A 21,330-nucleotide genomic window follows, 5' to 3' on the forward strand; every position below is an offset into this window, starting at 1 on the left:
ACCACTACTAAATAGACTTGGAAAAAATCCACAATTCCAGGAATAATATGTATAGAATGTTTGTACGTTTGGGAAGCTTGCCAGGTGCCCTTGGCCTGGATTGGCCGCTGTCGTGGACAGGATGCTGGGCTCGATGGACCCTTGGTCTTTTCCCAGTGTGGCATTACTTATGTACTTATGAGAAAATATTTCTTCACTTAACATGTAATTAAACTCTGGAATTTGTTGCCACAGAATATGGTAAAAATAGTTTGCTTACAAGGGTTTAAAAAAAAGTTTGTATAACTACCTAAAAAAAAAAAGTCCATAAGCCATTATTAAGATGGATGAGGAAAATCCACTGCTTATTTCTAGGATAAGCAGCATAAAATGTATTGTACTGCTTTGAGATCTTGCCAGGTACTTGTGACCTGGATTGGCTATTGTTGAAAACAGGATGCTAGGCTTGATGGGCCTTCAGTCTATCCCAGTATGGCAAAGCTTATGTTCTTATTTATTTATAGAACAGGCTCCTACCAAGTGCCCAGCTACAGAATTACCCCCTAACCCCCGGATTCTATATAGCGCGCCTAGAGTTATGCGCGATTCCGCACGTAAATCTAGCCCTTAAGAAGCAATGATGAGCACTAATTGGCAAAAATTAGAATTTACATGCATACATTGCTAAGTGTATTCTATAATGTACTGCGCCTACATTCTAACTCGCACAGGTAAAAGGGGGCATGGTTAGGGGTGTGGAAATGGGCATTTTTGTGGGCGATCTGAAATCTACACGTGTTGCTATAAAATATGAGCCAGTGCACGTAAATCTATGCACAGGGATTTACACCAGCTTTCTGCTGGTGTAACATAGATTCAGTCGCATTAACTATGCCTAAGTGTATTCTAAATAGCGCATGTAGACTTATGCACAGTATTTAGAATGCATTTAGATGTAATTACCTAGCGCACGTTAATTTTGGGCGCCATGCCAAAATAATGAGTCACTAGTTGCAACATTTTTTAATAACTAAGTACATTGTCCTTTTACCCTGCAAGCTCTTTAGAGCTTAACCAATGTAGTACTCATCTTAAATCTTCATGCCTGTCATGAAAGCAAAGCCAGGACATTTTTGAATTAAGGCTTCTGGACATCTTCAGCCTTTCTCCATATAGTTGCCTCTATCATTTATCATGAGACTGCACTATCCCCCTATCCTCAAGTCACTTCATTGGCTCCCCAACCATTTCCAAATACAGTTCAAACTCCTGTTATTTACTTACAAGTGCATTTATTCTGCAGCTCCTCAGTACCTCTCCACTCTTATCTCTCCCTACAATCCTCCCGCAGCAACTCCGTTCACTAGGTAAATCTCTCTTATCTGCACCCTTCTCCTCCACCGCTGACTCTGTTCCTTTTATCTTGCTGCACCATATGCCTGGAATAGACTTCCTGAGCCGGTAGATCAAGCTCCATCTCTGGTTGTCTTCAAATCTAGGCTAAAAGCCCATCTTTTTGATGCTACTTTTAACTCCTAACCCTTACTCACTTGTTCAGTACCCATGTTTTATTTATTTATTTTATTTATTGCATTTGTATCCCACATTTTCCCATCTATTTGCAGGCTCAATGTGGCTTACAGAGGTCTGTTATGGTATTGCCATTCCAAGGTATCAGTTACAATTGTTGATGCAAAGAGATTGAGGATGGAAAGAAATGTTATGAAAATAGGTATAGAAAGATGATTTTCGGATTAGAGTGGATTGGTGAGGTGACATAGTTGAGCTATGGGTTCTCTTTGTAGGCCTTATTGAAGAGGTACGTCTTCAGGGATTTACGAAAGTTGGATATTTCGTCGATTGCTTTCAGGTTAGCTGGTAGTGCGTTCCACAACTGCGTACTCATACAGGAGAAGGAGGTCGCGTGTACAAGTTTGTATTTTAGTCCTTTACAACTGGGGAAGTGTAGATTAAGAAATTTTATCATTCCCACCTTAGTAATTCCCTTATCCCTTATTTGTCCTATTTGTCTGTCCTAATTAGATTGTAAGCTTTGTCGAGCAGGGACTGTTTCTTCATGTCCAGTGTACAGCACTGCGTACGTCTAGTAGTAGTAGTAGTAGTAGTATAAGTAGTAGTAGTAGTCTTTGGGATTCCGGAATCTTGGTACACTTTGGGATTCTGGAATCTTGCTACTCTTTGAGATTCCGGAATCTTGCTACACTTTGTCCTTATCTCTTGTTTGTTCTGTTTGTCTGTCCTGATTAGATTGTAAGCTCTGTCGAGCAGGGACTGTCTCTTCATGTTCAAGTGTACAGCACTGTGTACGTCTAGTAGTGCTATAGAAATGATAAGTAGTAGTAGCAATTCTATAAATAGCGTTTTAAATTGTGTGCACAAATATGCACCCAATTTGCATACACAATTTTACTAAATAATGAGCCAATTAAGACCGATAATTGGGAGCTAACAATTATCAGTGTAACTGAAATTAATTAAAAATTATGGCATATATTTACGTGTGGCTCCTAAAAGGGGGCATAGCTATGGGAGGGACATGGGCAGATTTATGCATGCTATTATAGAATAAAGGGTATCTATGTCTAATTTAGACATGGGGATTTTCACCATGGTTTCATTGCTGCGGTCACTCCTAAATGTAGTTGCAGTTCTCAGCACTTAGCGCCATTCTATAAATGGCGCCAAACTTTGAACACCATTTACGGAATAGCACTGTGCTATTTTTTTCAGTGCCAATTTGTAGTCGCCATTTACTGAATTTACCGCTATGCCCCTGAGCACGTAACTCTAAAAGACAGTTGGAACATAGATAATGATTTGGTCAAACAGAAGCTGGAAAGGTCTCCCTAGGCTTTGAGTCTAGTTAGAGATCAAGAGAAAAGGAGAATCAGAAGTGTTGTTATTACTCTGCCCCATTAGGGCTCCATGCCCTGCTGACTAAGGGCGTGCAGCCCAGAAATTTTCATTTCATGTCATTTCCTGTGTTATTAACGTATTTTCTTCAGGTTTTTTCTTCAATTTTTGTTGTTATCGAAGCAATATTTATTTATTTTCATTTGTTGTACTGGTAAAACTGAAGACGGGTCTAAGCAGTTTACAGGCTAAAAACCATAATTGGAAAGGAGCTACAATTTTAAAAATAGGGAAGAGCAAAACATAAGTGCAGTCACCCAAGAAATGGTAAGTAACCAATAGATATAAAGGAGGGAAATGGTAGGATCACACAGTAGGCTAAGGGAAAGATAAGAAGGGTGGGCAGCGGGGAAGGTGAGGGAAACCGAGGATGCTCAGCTTATCACCAATGGCCGCCGAAATAGCCAGGTCTTAATAGCAGTCTTAAACCTGGGAAGAGATGACTTTGCACAGCAGTCAGCAGGAAGTCTATTCTATAACATTGGTGCAAGGAAATAGTAACGTAGTAACATAGTAGATGATGGCAGAAAAAGACCTGCACGGTCCATCCAGTCTGCCCAAGACAAACTCATATGTGCTACTTTTTGTGTATATCTTACCTTGATTTGTAACTGTCATTTTCAGGGCACAAGTCTGCCCAGCACTATCCCCGCCTCCCACCACCAGCTCTGGCACAAACCATATAAGTCTGCCCAGCACTATCCCCCGCCTCCCACCACCGGCTCCGCCACCCAATCTCGGCTAAGCTCCTGAGGATCCATTTCTTCTGAACAGGATTCCTTTATGTTTATCCCATGCATGTTTGAATTCTGTTACCGTTTTCATCTCCACCACCTCCCGCGGGAGGGCATTTTCTATTTTTCAAATGTTTAGCCTGCCTTGGTCCAGGCAAAACCAAGCAATGATCATTAAGGGAGTGTAGTGCACGAGTCAGATGATATGGAATAGTGAGTGAAGCAAGGTAGGGTGGAAGCCCTATGCGGAAGACTTTAAAAACCAAGCAAAAGGACTTTGAACTGAACTCTATAGTGAGTTCTAACCGCAGAAGTGCCAGTGACTGAGTATTCAACGGCAAGAAGTGGATAGCCATATTCAGATAAAGTTAGAACAGAAAAATGCTGTGCTAACTTTATCCACTTAGCCATCTAGTTAGTGGTCTGAATATGGCTGCTAACTGGATAGCACTTCCAGGCACTGTTCCCTCTAAGCTGAGCAGGAATCCTCCAACTACAGTCCTGCCAGTGGAGGGCGCTGTTTCAAGGTCACATTTACAGCAGTAAGGGACAGGCAAGCTCTGCAGGACTCCAGGGAACCTGTCTGTGCCTAGCAATTTAAAACATAATATTGAAGAAGCAGCACCCCCTACTGGCAGCAATGCGATTGGAGGACTCCTGCTCAGCTTTGAGGGAACAGTGCTTCCAGTTACTGGAAATGAATATCTTATTTATTTATTCATTCATTCATGTCTTGATATATCGCCTAAACTGACAGTAAAAATCAGTCTACAAATGAAATCAAAAGCATAGAAAAGACAGGAAAGTAAAACATATGTACAAGAGAGCTACCTATTAACAAATAGTATCCAATAGAACTGGTAATCGTACACCACTGGTATAGCTATGGGTGAGCCTGGGTGGGCACAGGCCCACCCAGCTGCAGCACCACACTGCACTCTTCCCTCCCCTTCTCCGCAGCATCCTGGCATCTGCACTCCGGTCTCTGAACCCCTTCCCTCCCCAGTGTTGGTACAGGTGTCCTCAACGCCTGCAGCGATTCATTCATGCTGCTTGCGCCAGCCCCGCAGGCTTCCATCTGCCGTGTTCTTCCAGGCAGGAAACAGGCAATGACATCAGCGAGGGCAGGACATGGCAGATGGAAGTCTGTGGGGCCGGCACAAGCAGCGAGAATTAATTTCTGCAGGCGCCAAGGACGCCTGTACTGACATCGGGGAGGGACAGAGTTCAGAGACAGGAGCGCAGATGCCAGTATGCTGCAGAAGGAGAGGGAGAAGATGTGGGGTAGGTGATAAAAAAACCTCTTATGTTCTTAAAAAATATCTCCGGGAAGATATTCATTGTGTGTGGTTGGGGGGGAGGGGGCACGAACGTGTGGAAGGGCCCATCCAATTTACCTCTGGGCCCATTCAAAATACCGAGTCTGGCTATGCCTCTGTCGTACACATTCCTTTCCAAGAACTAGCACCCAAAAGAAGGGCCTCACTCACTGGAAAATACCTGCTGGAACAACCATGATTTTAAGAGTACTTTAAATTTCTCGAGATTGGTTTCACTGCGTATGAATATCCAGCTTCAGTTTAACTGCGGCAGCCAGTGTTTTGACTAAACACTGACTGCTTTGGTTTAATGTCAGCCCTGTAGTGTCCAATGTAAAATGAAAATGACCTAAAAATATTGGGTAAAGTTGGATCAGTTATGGTGAAAGGCAACCCCTCTCCTTCAGATTGTTAGATCTGTTTTCCTCGTTCTGTAAATGTGTTGCATAATCCTTTCTTCCACCATGAAACACGAAAATAAACCTGCAAGTCAAAGCCTAAACTTATTTTTCTCAACTAGAGGGCTCTGCAATTTTAAGAATTTGAGTTATTCAAACATTAAGAACATCTGCTTCATCTGAAACCAATTTAAAACAGATGCATGGTGCATTTAAATAAATGACCCAAGTGTAATTCAGGAACTCAACACTTCATTAGAAACATTTGGCTTTTATTACTGTCTACACCTATCTGCAGACAGAGAAAGCTCTAGTATATTACTTGATGTAGCACTAGAGCATAACTTCCCCTAAAATAATGCTATAGGAGTTGCTAAGAATGATTGGTTAAGGACATGGTACATATTGCACCTGTGAGACCAAGAACGGAAAAGTTTTAGATGCGTAAGGTCATTACCGAAATAGATTTTCAATAGCAGAAGGTTTTACTGCTGAGAATTTCAGTGACAGCAAAGCCTGCATTAAGTCAAATGTCTATTTTATTTTAATACCACTGATCTGTGTAATCAATATCACTATATGCTATGGGAAAAGTACAAGGACGGGGATTTCCTAACTTGGTGTCATTTGCTTTAATTAAGTCAAGAAGACAGTACTGCACAGGGTGCTACAATATCCAGTAGATTTACAGTGGTTTATTTACTATTTAAATACAGCAAATAATGTAGATAATATAATTGGAATAATTAGCACTCAGGTTCAACGTGTCGTAATGTCATGTTCCATACTGACTGCAACGTACCTAAATCTCCATTACCCAAGCTGCAAAGGACTTAAATACAAATCAACTTACGCATCCAGCTTTTCCTACATAAACGCACAACTATGGAACGCATTACCAACAGCCGTGAAAGCAACGTATGACCACCTAAACTTTCGGAAATCACTAAAAACTAACCTGTTCAAAAAGGCATACCCTACCGACCCAACTTAAATGCCTGAACCCTGCAACACAATGAAACCAAAGCTCGTAATGGACATAAAATAACTCTTCCTCCCTACGATTCCCTAAGGAGTCTGTCACACATGAACCTTATTCTACTACTACTACTACTACTACTACTACTTAGCATTTCTATAGCGCTGCCAGGGTTATGCAGCGCTGTACAAGTTTAAACATGGGGAAGGACAGTCCCTGCTCAAGAGAGCTTACAATCTAAAGGTTACAAACTATGTAGTCAGTGTAGGTATCATGAATGGGGAAGGTGGTTAGGCGCCAAAAGCAAGGGAGAAGAGATGGGCTTTGAGTAAGGACTTGAAAACAGGCAGGGAGGGCGCATGGTATATGGGCTTGGGAAGGCTGTTCCAGGCATAGGGTGATGCGAGGCAGAAGGGGCGGAGTCTGGAGTTAGCGGTGGTGGAGAAGGGTACAGATAGGAGTGATTTGTCCTGGGAGCGGAGGTTACGGGTGGGAACTACCACAATATCACTTTGTATTTGTTCATACCGGAATTGGTGAATGCCTTTACGATACTATGTAAGCAACATTGAGCCTGCAAATAGGTGGGAAAATGTGGGATACAAATGTAACAAATAAATACATAAATAAAATAAATTACAATACTGTAACTTCCCCATTGTAATTTCTCTCAACTGCTAATTGTAAGCCACACTGAACCGAAACTTGGTTTTGGATAATTGTGGGATATTGTCACGTCTGGGAAAGTGAGCCCTTGTGCCCCAGCTGAGCAGCACCGTGCTCGGTCAGGCATCCAGACAACCCCTAGCTTCACCTGGGAAACGACCGCCATTCCCCGGGAGTTGAGCCCCCAGGTGCAGGAGGCCACCAGGACTTCCGGAACCAGTGGGGTGAACGGCCACCAACCAGACAGGCGGGAAAGCTGACACAGTCTAGGAACCAGGGAGGCAGCAACACAGCAGAGTAGTCAGGAGTCAGTCCAAAGTCTGGTCAGGCAGCAATACAACAGAGTAGTCAGAAAACAATCCAAGGGTCAAAACACAGGAACACAGGATCATAAGCTAACCGGCAGTAGAACACAGACGAGGACCGCGACCTCTACAGCAATAGAAGCCGAAGCATGGAAGGACTGGAGGCAGGGCTTTAAATAGTGCAGGAATTAGGCTCAAACATGTGCAGCTGTTCCAAGATGGCTGCCTCCATCAGAGGAGATGTCCTACGCCCAAATATGGGCTTCATTCCTGAAGCCGCCCAACTCCAAGATGGCTGTCACAACCTAAGACGCCCATCTCCAAGATGGCTGCCCTATCCTGGAGTTGCCCAAATCCAAGATGGCCGCCACATCCTCGAATGCCCATACCCTGCGCAAGCAGGGTGTACACCTGGAGGAGTGTAACAGAGTGTAACAGATATAAGAACAAATAAATTAAAAAAAACCAGATCTTTTTTAAGTCTAAGGTCATGTTCTTTCAACAGAAACCCATGACAATTCTTCCAGGGCTGTAAGCCTTATCTAAAAGCATCCAACTTCACAAGGACAAGAGCCCAAGGAGAATTCTCTAATACAATGTTAGATGTCAGAGATCGATGGGTCCTTTTACTAAGCCGCGTTGGCACCCACATGCGCATAACACACATCAATTTGGAACTACCGCCCAGCTACCGTGTGGCCCAGGAAGTCATTCCATTTTTTACGCCTGTCCGAAAATATTTTTTTTATTTTCAAATGCGTGGCACTAACCAGGCAGTAATTGGCAGTGTACTTGGGGAGACTCCACTGCTTATTTCTGGGATAAGCAGCACAAAATGTATTGAACGTTTTGGGGGGATCTTGACAAGTATTTGTGACCTGGATCGGCCACTGTTGGAAACAGGATGCTGGGCTTGATGGACCTTTTGTCTATCCCAGTGTGGCAATACTTATGTACTTATGTACGCGCATTGATGACTACCGACAAAAATGCATGAAACTTTACTGCTCACAGGACAAATCCCTCCTCTCAACACCCTTCTCCACCACCGCCAATTCCAGGCTCCGCCCATTCTGCCTCGCATCACCTTACGCATGGAATAAACTTCCTGAACCCCTACGCCAAGCCACCTCCCTACCCATCTTCAAATCATTGCTCAAAGCCCACCTCTTCAATATTGCTTTCGGCACCTAACCTTTATACCTTTCATGTAATCGAGAATGCCCCAAATTGACTACCCCTACTTGACTGACTCTACATTTGTCCATTAGATTGTAAGCTCTTTGAGCAGGGATTGTCCTTCTGTGTTAAAATTGTACAGCGCTGCGTAACCCTGGTAGCGCTTTAGAAATGTTAAGTAGTAGTAGTAGTAGTAAGTGAATGGATGACGGTAAGGTCTCAGACCCAAAATAGACACGTACCAATTTTTATTTTACAGCACTTCCATTTTTGCACCCCCCCCCCCCCCCCAAAAAGGGCATTTTTTTACAGGCGAGCTGAACAATGGATCTGTGTGCGTCTAAAACACGTGCGTACACTAGCACAGGCCATTTTTCAGCGCACCTTAGTAAAAGGACCCGCAAGTGATTAAAGCAAGTGTAACTTTAGGAAAAATCCTGCCCTAGGAAGGACTGCATGACCCCTCTGTCCTGATTATTCAGTTTGCCTGCCTAAGCCAGAACAATTAATATTTTTTGCTTCTCTGATTGCAATATTTGAAGATAATGATTTTATCTGTACCTAATAGTCATATGAATCTTTGTCAAAACTCAAGAAAAGCACAATCAATGACATCTTCTATTACAGCAAAAGCCTAAATAAAACAGGAAATTCAATTATAAAATGAAGAAACAGAGACTTAAGGGAAGACTACTGTATTTCACTCAAGGAGTAATATATATGGTACAAGGTGCCATGTGAGGCCACAGAAGCAAGTAGCATATCAGTTAACAGATGGCCAGAGATTTACAATAGGAAGGGGATTTAGGAGTTCAGTAACAATGCTAGTGCATACAGCTAAAATTAATTTAAGCTACATTGAACTGGATAGTACGAATGGGCTGTCATTTGACAAGAATGCTGTCTGCTGATAAAAACACACATTAATTCCCTGAATTTTATAAACGGCACCCAAAGCTAAGGATGCGGTTCTAGAACAAAGTCAGTGACGTGTGTAAATTAGGGGTCCTTTGGTAAAAAGTGGCCTACGGTAGTGTTTTGGGCACACCCTGGGCCATTTTTTACCAGAGCTTGGGGGAAACGGCATTTTTCAACGGGGCAGTAAATGGCCGTGTGCTAGAATTAAAGGTAGTGCACGGCTATTTACTGCCTGAGCCCATTTCCCCAGCCACTGACCTAGCGGTATGGGCTCACGTGCTAGTCACGCAGTACTCATGCAGCACACGCCAATGTAGGTGTGCTGCCAATTACCACCGGGAACGCCCCCCACAGTAGAAAACAGAAAATTATTTTAAATACAGGAACCAGAGCACCAGGGGCATAGCCAGACTTCGGCGGGAGGGGGGTCCAGAGCCCGGGGTGAGGGGGCACATTTTAGGCCCCCCTGCCGCTGAGCTCCCCCCCCCCCCGCCATTGCCGACACCCCTCCGCCCGCCCGCCCACCATTGCTGACCCCACCACCACCAACTTTGCCCCCCGCCCGCCGACCCTCTCGACCCCCTCTCCCGCCGCCAACCCACCATCGCCTACCTTTGCTGGCGGGGGACCCCAATCCCCGCAAGCCAAGGTCCTCTTCTTCTCGCAACAGGCTTCCTTCTACGTGTATTCTATAAGTGGTGCCTAGATTTAGGCGCGGTATGTACAATATGCTTAGTTGATATCCTGGCACCTAAAACTATGTGCATCCATTTACACCAACAAAAACATGGCGTAAATCCCGGTGCATAGATTTAAGCGCACTGAGCCATATTTTATAACTGCACATGCGCATTTTAGAACACCCACGAAATGCCCATTTCCATGCCCATAACATGCCACTTTTTGCCTGCGCACATTAAAATTTAGGTGCAGTGAATTACAGAATACGCTTAGCGAGTTATGCTTGTAAATTCTAATTATTGTCAATTAGTACTCATTATTGCTTGTTAAGTGCTTTTAACAATGCTGATTGTCTTGTAAAGCCAATTAAGTTATGCACGCTGTTATCCACTTGGATTTCAGCGTAGAACACTAGGCGCGCTATATAGAATCCGTGGGTTAGTGCCAAAATGTAGTTGATTTTTCTTGAAGTGCATGCAAAATCCAATTACTGCCAATTAACTGCAATAAATGATTGCAAGTTATTGCATCAATTTATTGCAAGTTAATGGCTCATTAGCTAATTAATTTGTTTACGCTTAAATACTAGCAGTTACATGTGAATGCACCTAAATGCGCCCTCTCGCTTACCATATAACTGCAAGAGGTGCATTTATAGGGCAGGACCAATATTTTTTTATAAGTTACGTGCTAAAGTGTCACATTTAGGTGCACATATTTACATCTGCTATTGACATGGTATAAGTGGGTATGCCTAAACCTAGGTACATAGATGCCAACCTATCATAGCATTCTATAGGGGGACCTTGATATCTAGAGGCCAATCTAGAACTTCCACTCAGCACACTGCATCTAGGTATCTGGAGTGGAGGAGTGGCCTAATGTTAAGTGCACTTAAAGAAATATAGAATGGCTTAAATAGTCTACTGTCATGCACGCACAGTCTCAGCTCTGTGGGATCTATTTATACTTTGCAGTTGCTATTTAGCAGCATATCCCAGTGACAAACGAGACCTTTCCCCCCCCCCCCCCCACTTTAATACATTTAAGTGAACATTAAGTCTACTTTAGAGCAGGGGCGTAGCCAGACTTCGGCGGGAGGGGGGTCCAGAGCCCGAGGTGAGGGGGCAGGACATCAGGACTTACAGAAACAGAATCCAGATCAGCAACATGCCGGACTCTGAGACCAGCGCTGAAGAGGACTTCGGCTGGCGGGGTTTGGGGACCCCTGCCAGTAAAGGTGCCTGACGGCGGCGACGGGGGGGGGGGGGGTCGAATGTGACGGGGAGGGTCGGCAGCAGGGGGGGGTGAAAGCAGGGGGGCAGGGCTAAATCTGCAGGGGCCCATGCCCCCGTGACCTCACCTAGCTACGCCCCTGCTTTAGAGTTTAGACTAATGGTTAGTGCAGCAGGCTTTAGCCTGGTGACCTGAGTTCAATTCCCACTGTAGCTCCTTCTGACCTTGGGCAAGTTGCTTAACCTTCCACTACCCCAGTTACAAAAAGTACATTGTGAGCCCTCTAGGGTCAGAGAAAGTACCTGCATATAATGTGTACAGCACTATGTACATGTAGTAGCACTAGAGAAATTATTAGTAGAAGCAAATTGTGGTGCTTGGATATGAAGTTGCCTCCTTAATGACCATCTCTCAAGCATACAAAGTGCTGGTCTGAATAGGAGTAAAATACATGAAAAATTGTCTATTGCTTGAACATTAATAATTTGTGTGCTAATAAAGAATTTTATGATGAATCACAGATAGTTCAGAGAGTTACTCAGAGGTCAGTTTTCAAAGGGTTAAGGGTACTTTCTCTGACCCTTAAGAAGCCTTCACTCGACCCTACTTGTCCCTCTAATTACCGACCCATCTCCCTCCTTCCTTTTCTCTCCAAATTACTTGAGCGTGCTGTTCACCGCCGCTGCCTTGATTTTCTCTCCTCACATGCTATTCTTGACCCACTACAATCTGGTTTTCGCCCTCTCCACTCAACCGAAACTGCGCTTACTAAAGTCTCCAATGACCTATTACTGGCTAAATCCAGAGGTCAATATTCCATCCTCATTCTTCTCGATCTTTCCGCTGCTTTTGACACTGTCGATCACAGCATACTTCTCGATACCCTGTCCTCACTTGGATTCCAGGGCTCTGCCCTTTCCTGGTTCTCTTCCTACCTCTCCCTCCGCACCTTTAGTGTTCACTCTGGTGGATCCTCTTCTACTTCTATCCCTCTGCCTGTCGGCGTACCTCAGGGTTCTGTTCTTGGTCCCCTCCTCTTTTCTATCTACACTTCTTCCCTTGGTTCATTAATCTCATCCCATGGCTTTTCCTACCATCTCTATGCTGATGACTCCCAAATCTACCTTTCTACCCTGATATCTCACCTTGCATTCAAACCAAAGTTTCAGCGTGCTTGTCTGACATTGCTGTCTGGATGTCTCAACGCCACCTGAAATTAAATATGACCAAAACCGAGCTTCTCATTTTCCCCCCCAAACCCACCTCCCCGCTCCCCCCGTTTTCTATTTCTGTTGATGGCTCTCTCATTCTCCCTGTCTCCTCAGCTCGAAACCTTGGGGTAATCTTTGACTCTTCTCTCTCCTTCTCTGCTCATATCCAGCAGATTGCCAAGACCTGTTGTTTCTTTCTTTACAACATCCGTAAAATCCGCCCCTTTCTTTCCGAGCACTCTACCAAAACCCTCATCCACACCCTTGTCACCTCTCGTTTAGACTACTGCAATCTGCTTCTTGCTGGCCTCCCACTTAGTCACCTCTCCCCTCTCCAGTCGGTTCAAAACTCTGCTGCCCGTCTCATCTTCCGCCAGGGTCGCTTTACTCATACTACCCCTCTCCTCAAGACCCTTCACTGGCTCCCTATCCGTTTTCGCATCCTGTTCAAACGTCTTCTACTAACCTATAAATGTACTCACTCTGCTGCTCCCCAGTATCTCTCCACACTCGTCCATCCCTACACCCCTTCCCGTGCACTCCGCTCCATGGATAAATCCTTCTTATCTGTTCCCTTCTCCACTACTGCCAACTCCAGACTTCGCGCCTTCTGTCTCGCTGCACCCTACGCCTGGAATAAACTTCCTGAGCCCCTACGTCTTGCCCCATCCTTGGCCACCTTTAAATCTAGACTGAAAGCCCACCTCTTTAACATTGCTTTTGACTCGTAACCACTTGTAATCACTCGCCTCCACCTACCCTCCTCTCTTCCTTCCCGTTCACATTAATTGATTTGATTACTTTATTTATTTTTTGTCTATTAGATTGTAAGCTCTTTAAGCAGGGACTGTCTTTCTTCTATGTTTGTGCAGCGCTGCGTATGCCTTGTAGCGCTTTAGAAATGCTAAATAGTAGTAGTAGTAGTAGTAGGGCCTGACTTTGAATTCCTAAATTTGGTTGCCTATTTTTGGCAGGTGTCAAAATTTAGGTTTCTAAAAATCAGGGGAGTCCGGGATTGGGGAACATATGCTAGGCACTCAGCGGTGATATTCAGGGGTGGGGGCCTAACTCAATTGTTTCCATTTAGGGAAATGAAGAACAAGACTAAAATACAGATGCCTCAGTTTTAGAAGCATAAACTTTGTACAGATTTTCAGTGCAAACCTGAGCTCCGAATTTTAGTTGAAATTTTGCCAAACTTTAGGAACCTAAATTGAAGGCACATAGATCAGACTCAGTGTTCTCTGAATGGTGGCTGAATAATTTTTGCATCCATCATGGAATTTTATGTACAATAAATGCTACCAAAATGAACTGGCACCATGTAGTGTGCTTGGCAATTATAAGAGACTTGCAATTAGTGTTATTATTGTTATCATGATTAATAATATTATTAGAGCATTCGTACAAAGCTTTTGGCCAACATAGTGTATAGCACTCAACAAGGGATCCATAGATTTCACAAAGAAGAGACAGCAATTTTTCACGGTCTAATTAAGTTGTTTATACAGGGAAAGTTTGGCAGGTCAGGCTGTACAACTCATGTTTGGAATTTGTCCATGACACTGAGGACTAACATTGCTGCCCTTCAGAAAATATGTCATGGGATCTTTAGTATCCAAACAGACGTGACCTCAGCTAAACAGCCCGTCCCAAAGACAGTATTCTCAGCGGCATAAGATACAATGAGGACATCTGTGTGTTTCTGCTTTGTGTATCTGATAATAGATACTAGACACACTCACATTTGATATATTGCCATGAAATAAAGGGGACGGAACTCTTCTCTTATGAGGAAAGGCTAAAGAGGTTAGGGCTCTTCAACTTGGGAAAGAGATGGCTGAGGGGGAATATGATTGAGGTCTATAAAATCCTGAGGGATCCTTTTACTACTGTGCACTGAAAAATGGCCTGCAGTAGTGTAGGTGCGTGTTTTGGGCGTGCATAGATCCATTTTTCAGTATGCCTGTCCATTTTGGGTCTGAGACCTTACCGCCAGCCATTGACTTAGCAGTAAAAGTCTCACACGTTAACAGGGCGGTAATGACCTATGCTTGTCAAATACCACTTGGCCCACGTTGCAGATGTGCACCAGAAAAGAAAAGGTATTTTTAGGACGTGTGCATTGGATGCACATTAGAAATGAAATTACTGCAAGAGCCATGTGGTAGCCGGGTGGTAACTCCAAACTGGCGTGCGTTGGGCGCTCGTAGATGCTTACGTGGCTTAGGTAAAGGGCCCCTTAGTGATGCAGAAAGGCCGTGTGAATTGATTTTTCACTTTTTGAAGAAGTACAAGACCAGGCCACATGGCCATTTCTTGAGAAAAACAAAGACCTGTCTTTTACCTGCTGCCTCGGCACACATCAAAAACATGAGCGGATGCTATCGCAGGCCCCTTTTTGCTGCAGCTTCACAAAAGGACCCCTAAATTTTTCATTCTTCTAATGCACATGGACTCACACTGATCATACCTGTCCTAACTGTGCATAGTAATTTGCTTTTTAACTATTGTTTTTATGTTTATTTATATTTTATGTACTGTATTACATAATTATTCAAGTAACAAGAGAGTTTTTATGTATATATTCTGTTTATTTTTACCCGTAACTCAGCCTAAAGGCAAAACATGGCTACGTCAGGTAATTGTTTAATAAACTTACTATTTTTGATCTGCTTTGTTTGTTTGCGATCTGTGGCAGATCTCAGTCTCTTTTTGTTTGATGGAGGAGTGGCCTAGTGGTTAGAGCACCAGTCTTGCAATCCAGAGGTGGCAGGTTCAAATCCCACTGCTGCTCCTTGTGACCTTGGGTAAGTCACTTAACCCTCCATTGCCTCAGGTACAAACTTAGATTGTGAGCCCTCCTGGGACAGAGAAATAGCCAGAGTACCTGAATGTAACTCACCTTGAGCTACTACTGAAAAAGGTGTGAGCAAAATCTAAATAAATATTATTCAGGCAATCACTTCCATTTCCATTTATCAATCCAAAATGGGAAGACACTCTTTTTGCACATCACAAAGTCCTCCTTAGAGAGATTATTTGGAAGAATATGTAAAATTGCCACAGTTTGTACACTGACTGAGTTGTACTGTGTCACACTGTACTGGGTTCCTTCCTTCTAGCTGAGGCTGTCAAGTCACTGCAGTTGATCAAAATATTGATGATTTATTTCAGCAAGGTCTAAAATGGAGACAATTTTCCAGAATTTACAAAAAAAAAAAAAAAAGCACAGTTTATACCATCTGCCTTTGTCACTGGAATGTAAGTCTCTAGATCGGGGTGTCTAATCTCATCCCTTGCCAGGTTCAGTTTTCAGGATTTCCCCAATGAATATGCAGGAGATCTATTTGATACAATGGAAGCAGTGCATGAAAATAGATCTCATCCATATTCATTGGGGAAATCCTGAAAACCTGACTGGATTGCGAGTCTAGAGGATCAAGGCTGGACAACCCTGCTCTAGATAATGAAAATAAAAGTGATCTAAGACGTCATGAACATATGTTTCATTTTTTTATATACATGAAAAACAACATAGGATCCTATAGAAGTCATATATCAAACATACCTTCTAGATTTCAGAGACCTTTGTGAGGGGAAAAAGTAAGTATTTTTTAAAATAAACGTTAACAAACCTCGATCCAAGCTTTTTGTGCATTTTTATAAAGTAATCGCCATTGCTGTCTTTTGAGCTGGATCGAATTATATCGAGCCTTAAAAATGAAAATTCATTATTTTCAATTTATTGACTCCTGGTAACTCAGCAGCTGTTAGAGAATTGAACTACATACACTGGATAAGATCAACTCCCCTACTGTAAAACTGTGGTACCAAATGTGAAAAAATGTGTAGAAAACAAATTATGCAAGAGCTTCTGTTTAAAATGAAGGGTGTATTTCTGCTAAAGAGGTAGAGGGTTGTCTTTTCTTTACTGTTTATATATTACTAGCCGTTAAGCCCGTTAAAACGGGCGAGATTTGTAATTCTCACCTCCATGTCCAGCAAACTTCCTCTCTCCCCTGCCCTCCCCTCCATCATCCATGTCCAGCAACCCTCCTCTTTCCCTTGGCCTCCCACCACCACCCTGCTCTCTCCCCCCCACCCTGCTCTCTCTCCTGCCCTCCCCCCCCCCCCGTGTCCAGCAACCCTCCTCTCTGCCCTGCTCTCCCTCTCCCCATGTCCAGCATCCCTCATCTCCCCCCCCTGGCCTCCCCCCACGTCCAGCTACCCTCTTCCCTCCCCCTCCGTGCCGGGCCCCCTGCACTGACATGAAAGCACCTCTCACCTCCGTGTGAAAGCGCTGCAGGCAGCAGCAGATCGCTCTGCTGCTGTCTGCAGCACTTCCACACGGAGGTGAGAGGCGCTGTCATGTCACTGCAGGGGGCCCGATGCGGAGGGGGGCGGCGACGACGTCGGGGATAGGGGGTGGTGTTGGAGGTTGGTGCGCTGGTGATGTTCTTCCTTCCTCTCCAGGCTCCAGCGGCAATGGCAGCGTCCGTTTCCATCTCTGTTCCGCCCTCTGACGTCATCACATCTTGACGCGAGGGCTGGGACAGAGAGGGAAGTCTCTACTGCGCATTTGCAGGTGAGTCGGTCACTTGCCATTTATATGTTTGATTCTTAAATCTCCAAACAACATATAAATAATCAAGGTCACTCATTTCTGCTTATGTTTTATATACACTGGATCCATTATATTTTAGGATTATTTCCAAATTTACTGCCCAGTTAAAACCAGCTAACTAGAATCTTTAACTCGGGGTGTGCAACCTCGGTCCTCGAGGTCCACAACCCAGTCGGGTTTTCAGGATTTGCCCAATGAATGCATATGAGATCTATTTGCATACAATGGAGGCATAGATCTCATGCATATTCATTGGGTAAAATCCTGAAACCAGTCTGGGTTGCGGCCTTCGAGGGCCAAGATTGCCCACCCCTGCTTTAACCACTTACTTTTAAAAGGGATTATTTGTAACACTGGTTAGGAGAGAAAGTAAAGAGATCTAGAAATAAAACTCAAAGAGAAAACCATAAACTCAACACCCCAGCAAGCTAATATTCTGACGTAACCTAAATGTTGTCATAGTACCCAACTATAGCAACGCCTACAGTAGTGATTCCCAAACCTGTCCTCGGGGAAATTCCAGCCAGTCTGGTTTTCAGGATATCCGCAATGAATATTCATGAAATTGATTTCCATACACTTCCTCTTGGTATGCAAATCTATCTCATGCGTGTTCATTGCGGATATCCTGAAAACCTGACTAGCTGGAGTTTCCCCGAGAACAGGTTTGGGAATCCCTGGCCTACATCATGGATAGGCAACTCCAGTCATCAAGTGTCATAAGCTGGTCAGGTTTTCAGGATACCCACAATGAATATTCATGAGAATATTTTTGCATACACTGAGGGACATAATTGAACGCGAACGCCCATGTCCATGGGCGTCTATGTCCAAGAACGGGTACGTGAAGGGGCGGGACAGACCTTATTTTTGAAAAAAATGTCCGCCCATCTTTTTTTTTGATAATACAGTTTGTGCCCGGCAAATGCATCAGATATGTGCAGATTTGAGCTGGGCAGTTTCGTTTTTCAGCGATAATGGAAGCCGAAGGCGCCCAGCTCAAAAACGAACAAATCCAAGGCATTGGGTCTTGGGAGGGGCCAGGATTTGTAGTGCACTGGTCCCCCTCACATGCCAGGACACCAACCGGGCACCCTAGGGGGCACTTGTGAAAAGTAAAAAAAAAAAAGTTAAATACCTCCCAAGTCCATAGCTCCCTTCCCTTGGGTGCTGAGCACCCCAAATCCACTGCCCACAACTCTACACCATTACTGTACCACTTATGGCTGAAGGGGGGCACCTAGATGTAGGTTTTGGAGGGCTCAACATTAAGCACCACAAGTGTAACAGGTAGGGGGGATGGGCCTGGGTCCACCTGCCTGAAGTCCACTGCATCCACTAACAACTGCTCCAGGGACCTGCATACTGCTGTGATGGAGCTGGGTATGGCATTTGAGGCTGGCATACAGGCTGGAAAAAAAGTTGTTAAAGTTTTTTTTTTTTGGTGGGAGGGGGTTAGTGACCACTGGGGGAGTCAGGGGTGATCATCCCTGATTCCCTCCGGTGGTCGTGTGGTCATTTAGGGCACTCTTTTGGGACTTGTTCATGAAAAAAAAGGGTCCAATAAAAATGACCCAAATTCGCGCTAAAAACGCCTTTCTTTTTTCGATTATCGGCCGAAGGCGCTCATCTCTCCTCAGCCGATAAACATGCCCCAGTCCCACCTTCACCATACCTCTGACACGCCCCCGTCAACTTTGGCCGTTTCCGCGACAGATTGCAGTTGAAGATGCCCAAAATCGGCTTTCGATTATACCGATTTGGGCACCTTTGCGAGATGGGCGCCTATCTCCCGATTTGGGTCGACATCTGGGCACCCATCACTTTCAAAAATAAGGCTGACTGCCTCCTTGGTATGCAAATGTATGAAATCCTGACTGGCTGGAGTTTCCCTGAGGACAAGTTTGGGAATCCCTGGCCTATATCATGGATAGGCAACTCCAGTCCTCAAGTGTCATAAGCTGGTCAAGTTTTCAGGATACCCACAATGAATATTCATAAGATGCATTAATATACAATAGAGGATGCACACAGAAATGCATCTCATGCATACCCAGTGTGGATACTGTGACAACCTAACTGATTTCGTATTCCAGGACTGAAGTCATCTGTTCCTGGACTGCACAATCCACTTCCTTCCTTTTTCAAAACTATATGAACGACCCATCTGCTTTTAATACTAACTTTCTAATGTTATGTTGTACTCAAGTGCTACATTTACAAACAATAACATGCAAACTATGGTAAAGACAAAAACTCTAGGAAAAAATAATCTTACTTGATTTCAGCAGAGCTGCAAGAGCCTGGATAGCTGTCCTGAAGGAAACAAAAGGGAAATTAATTAATTATTTTTGCCAATGTTAAAAACCTTTCAAAGTCTTTTTGAGTTTTCTTCAATTTTTCAGTTACTGTCCATGTTGCCTAAAATAGCAATTATTTTATTTATTTTATTATCTCATTTATACCCCACATTTTCCCAACAGCGTCAGGCTCAATGTGGCTTACGGCGCACCGCAGAGGCAGACGCCAGTGCAGTAAAATCAAGCTAATACAACAGAAAACCTACGTAAGAAATAATGGGGAAGATGGGGACGGGACGGAAGGAGCATGGAAACCGGGGGACCGGAGGGAAGGGTGGATGTGCCCAAAATTGTCTATAGATTGATGTGTATCAACCAGAGGAGACACATGCTGAGTCCTTTGGATAAATTCAACAAAAAATGATCCGAAGTAACAAGACTCTGGTAACTAGCAATAATAACAAAATACGAACCAGATACTATCACGACGTGGATACAATAAAAGGTGGAAGCTTGAACTTACATTCAATTTAGATACTGTGGAGACTAATTCTCATATATGTAATATAATATTTATTTTGGAGGGTTCTCAGAGTATTGACTCACCCAGTATGAGACTATCCTGCTTATAATCGAACGAGAAAAACGCCCAAGTTCCGACCTAAATCGGGAGATGGAAGTTTATCTCACAAAAACGAATAACGCGGTATAATCGAAAGCCGAACTTGGACGTTTTCAACTGCACTCCATCGCGGAAGCGTACAAAGTTGACGGGGGCATGTCGGAGGCGTGGTGAAGGCGGGACTGGGGCATGGTTATCACCCGAACAGAGATGGGTGCCTTTCGCCGATAATGGAAAAAAAGTATGCGTTTGTAGCTAGAATTTAGGGCACTTTTCCTGGACCCTGTTTTTTCACGAATAAGGCCCCAAAATGTCCCCTAAATGACCAGATTACCCCCAGAGGGAATCGGGGATGACCTCCCCTGACTCCCCCAGTGGTCACTAACCCCCTCCCACCACAAAAAAATGATGTTTCCCAACTTTTTATTTTCACCCTCAAATGTCATACCCACCTCCCTGGCAGCAGTATGCAGGTCCCTGGAGCAGTTGTTAGGGGGTGCAGTGGACTTCAGGCAGGTGGACCCAGGTCCATCCCCCCCTACCTGTTACAATTGTGCTGCTTAATGCTTAGTCGTCCAACCCCCCCAAACCCACTGTACCCACATGTAGGTGCCCCCCTTCACCCCTTAGGGCTATAGTAATGGTGTAGACTTGTGGGCAGTGGGTTTTGAGGGGGATTTGGGGGGCTCAACACACAAGGGAAGGGTGCTATGCACCTGGGGGCTCTTTTACCTTTTTTTTTGTTTTTGTAAAAGTGCCCCCTAGGATGCCCGGTTGGTGTCCTGGCATGTGAGGGGAACCAGTGCACTACGAATCCTGGCCCCTCCCAAGAACAAATGCCTTGGATTTATTCGTTTTTGAGCTGGGCGCTTTCATTTTCCATTATCGCTGAAAAACAAAAACGCCCAGCTCACAAATTGTCGAATAAAATATGGACGTCTATTTTTTTCGAAAATACGGTTCGGTCCGCCCCTTCACGGACCCGTTCTCGGAGATAAACGCCCATGGAGATAGACGTTTTCGTTCAATTATGCCCCTCCACATATTTAACTTACAGTCTCTACGGGTGGTTGAGCATCTCAATCATTGAACCCCTCTGTGTTTTTTTTTTAATATATTTTTTTATGTATATCGTGACTTAACCAAACCAAGTCCCTTGGATAAGCCTTTCCAAATAACATGGTCTTAAGTGATTTCCTGAAATTGAGATGGTTGTGGATAGTTTTAATAGTTTTTGGCAGA

The 21,330-nt window shown here is 44.1% G+C and overlaps 1 protein-coding gene across 1 annotated transcript in view; it reads right to left on the minus strand.

The window, feature by feature from the left end:
- Nucleotides 1–21,330, minus strand: part of AGBL1 (ATP/GTP binding protein like 1) — a 1,046,841-nt gene that overhangs the window by 920,897 nt on the left and 104,614 nt on the right. The window contains exon 6 of the mRNA XM_030192481.1: nucleotides 19,445–19,482. Within this exon, the coding sequence (XP_030048341.1) occupies nucleotides 19,445–19,482 (38 nt within the window). The remainder of the gene's footprint in view (nucleotides 1–19,444; nucleotides 19,483–21,330) is intronic.

This window comes from Microcaecilia unicolor, chromosome 1 (assembly GCF_901765095.1).
Source record: "Microcaecilia unicolor chromosome 1, aMicUni1.1, whole genome shotgun sequence".
Lineage (NCBI taxonomy): Eukaryota > Metazoa > Chordata > Amphibia > Gymnophiona > Siphonopidae > Microcaecilia > Microcaecilia unicolor.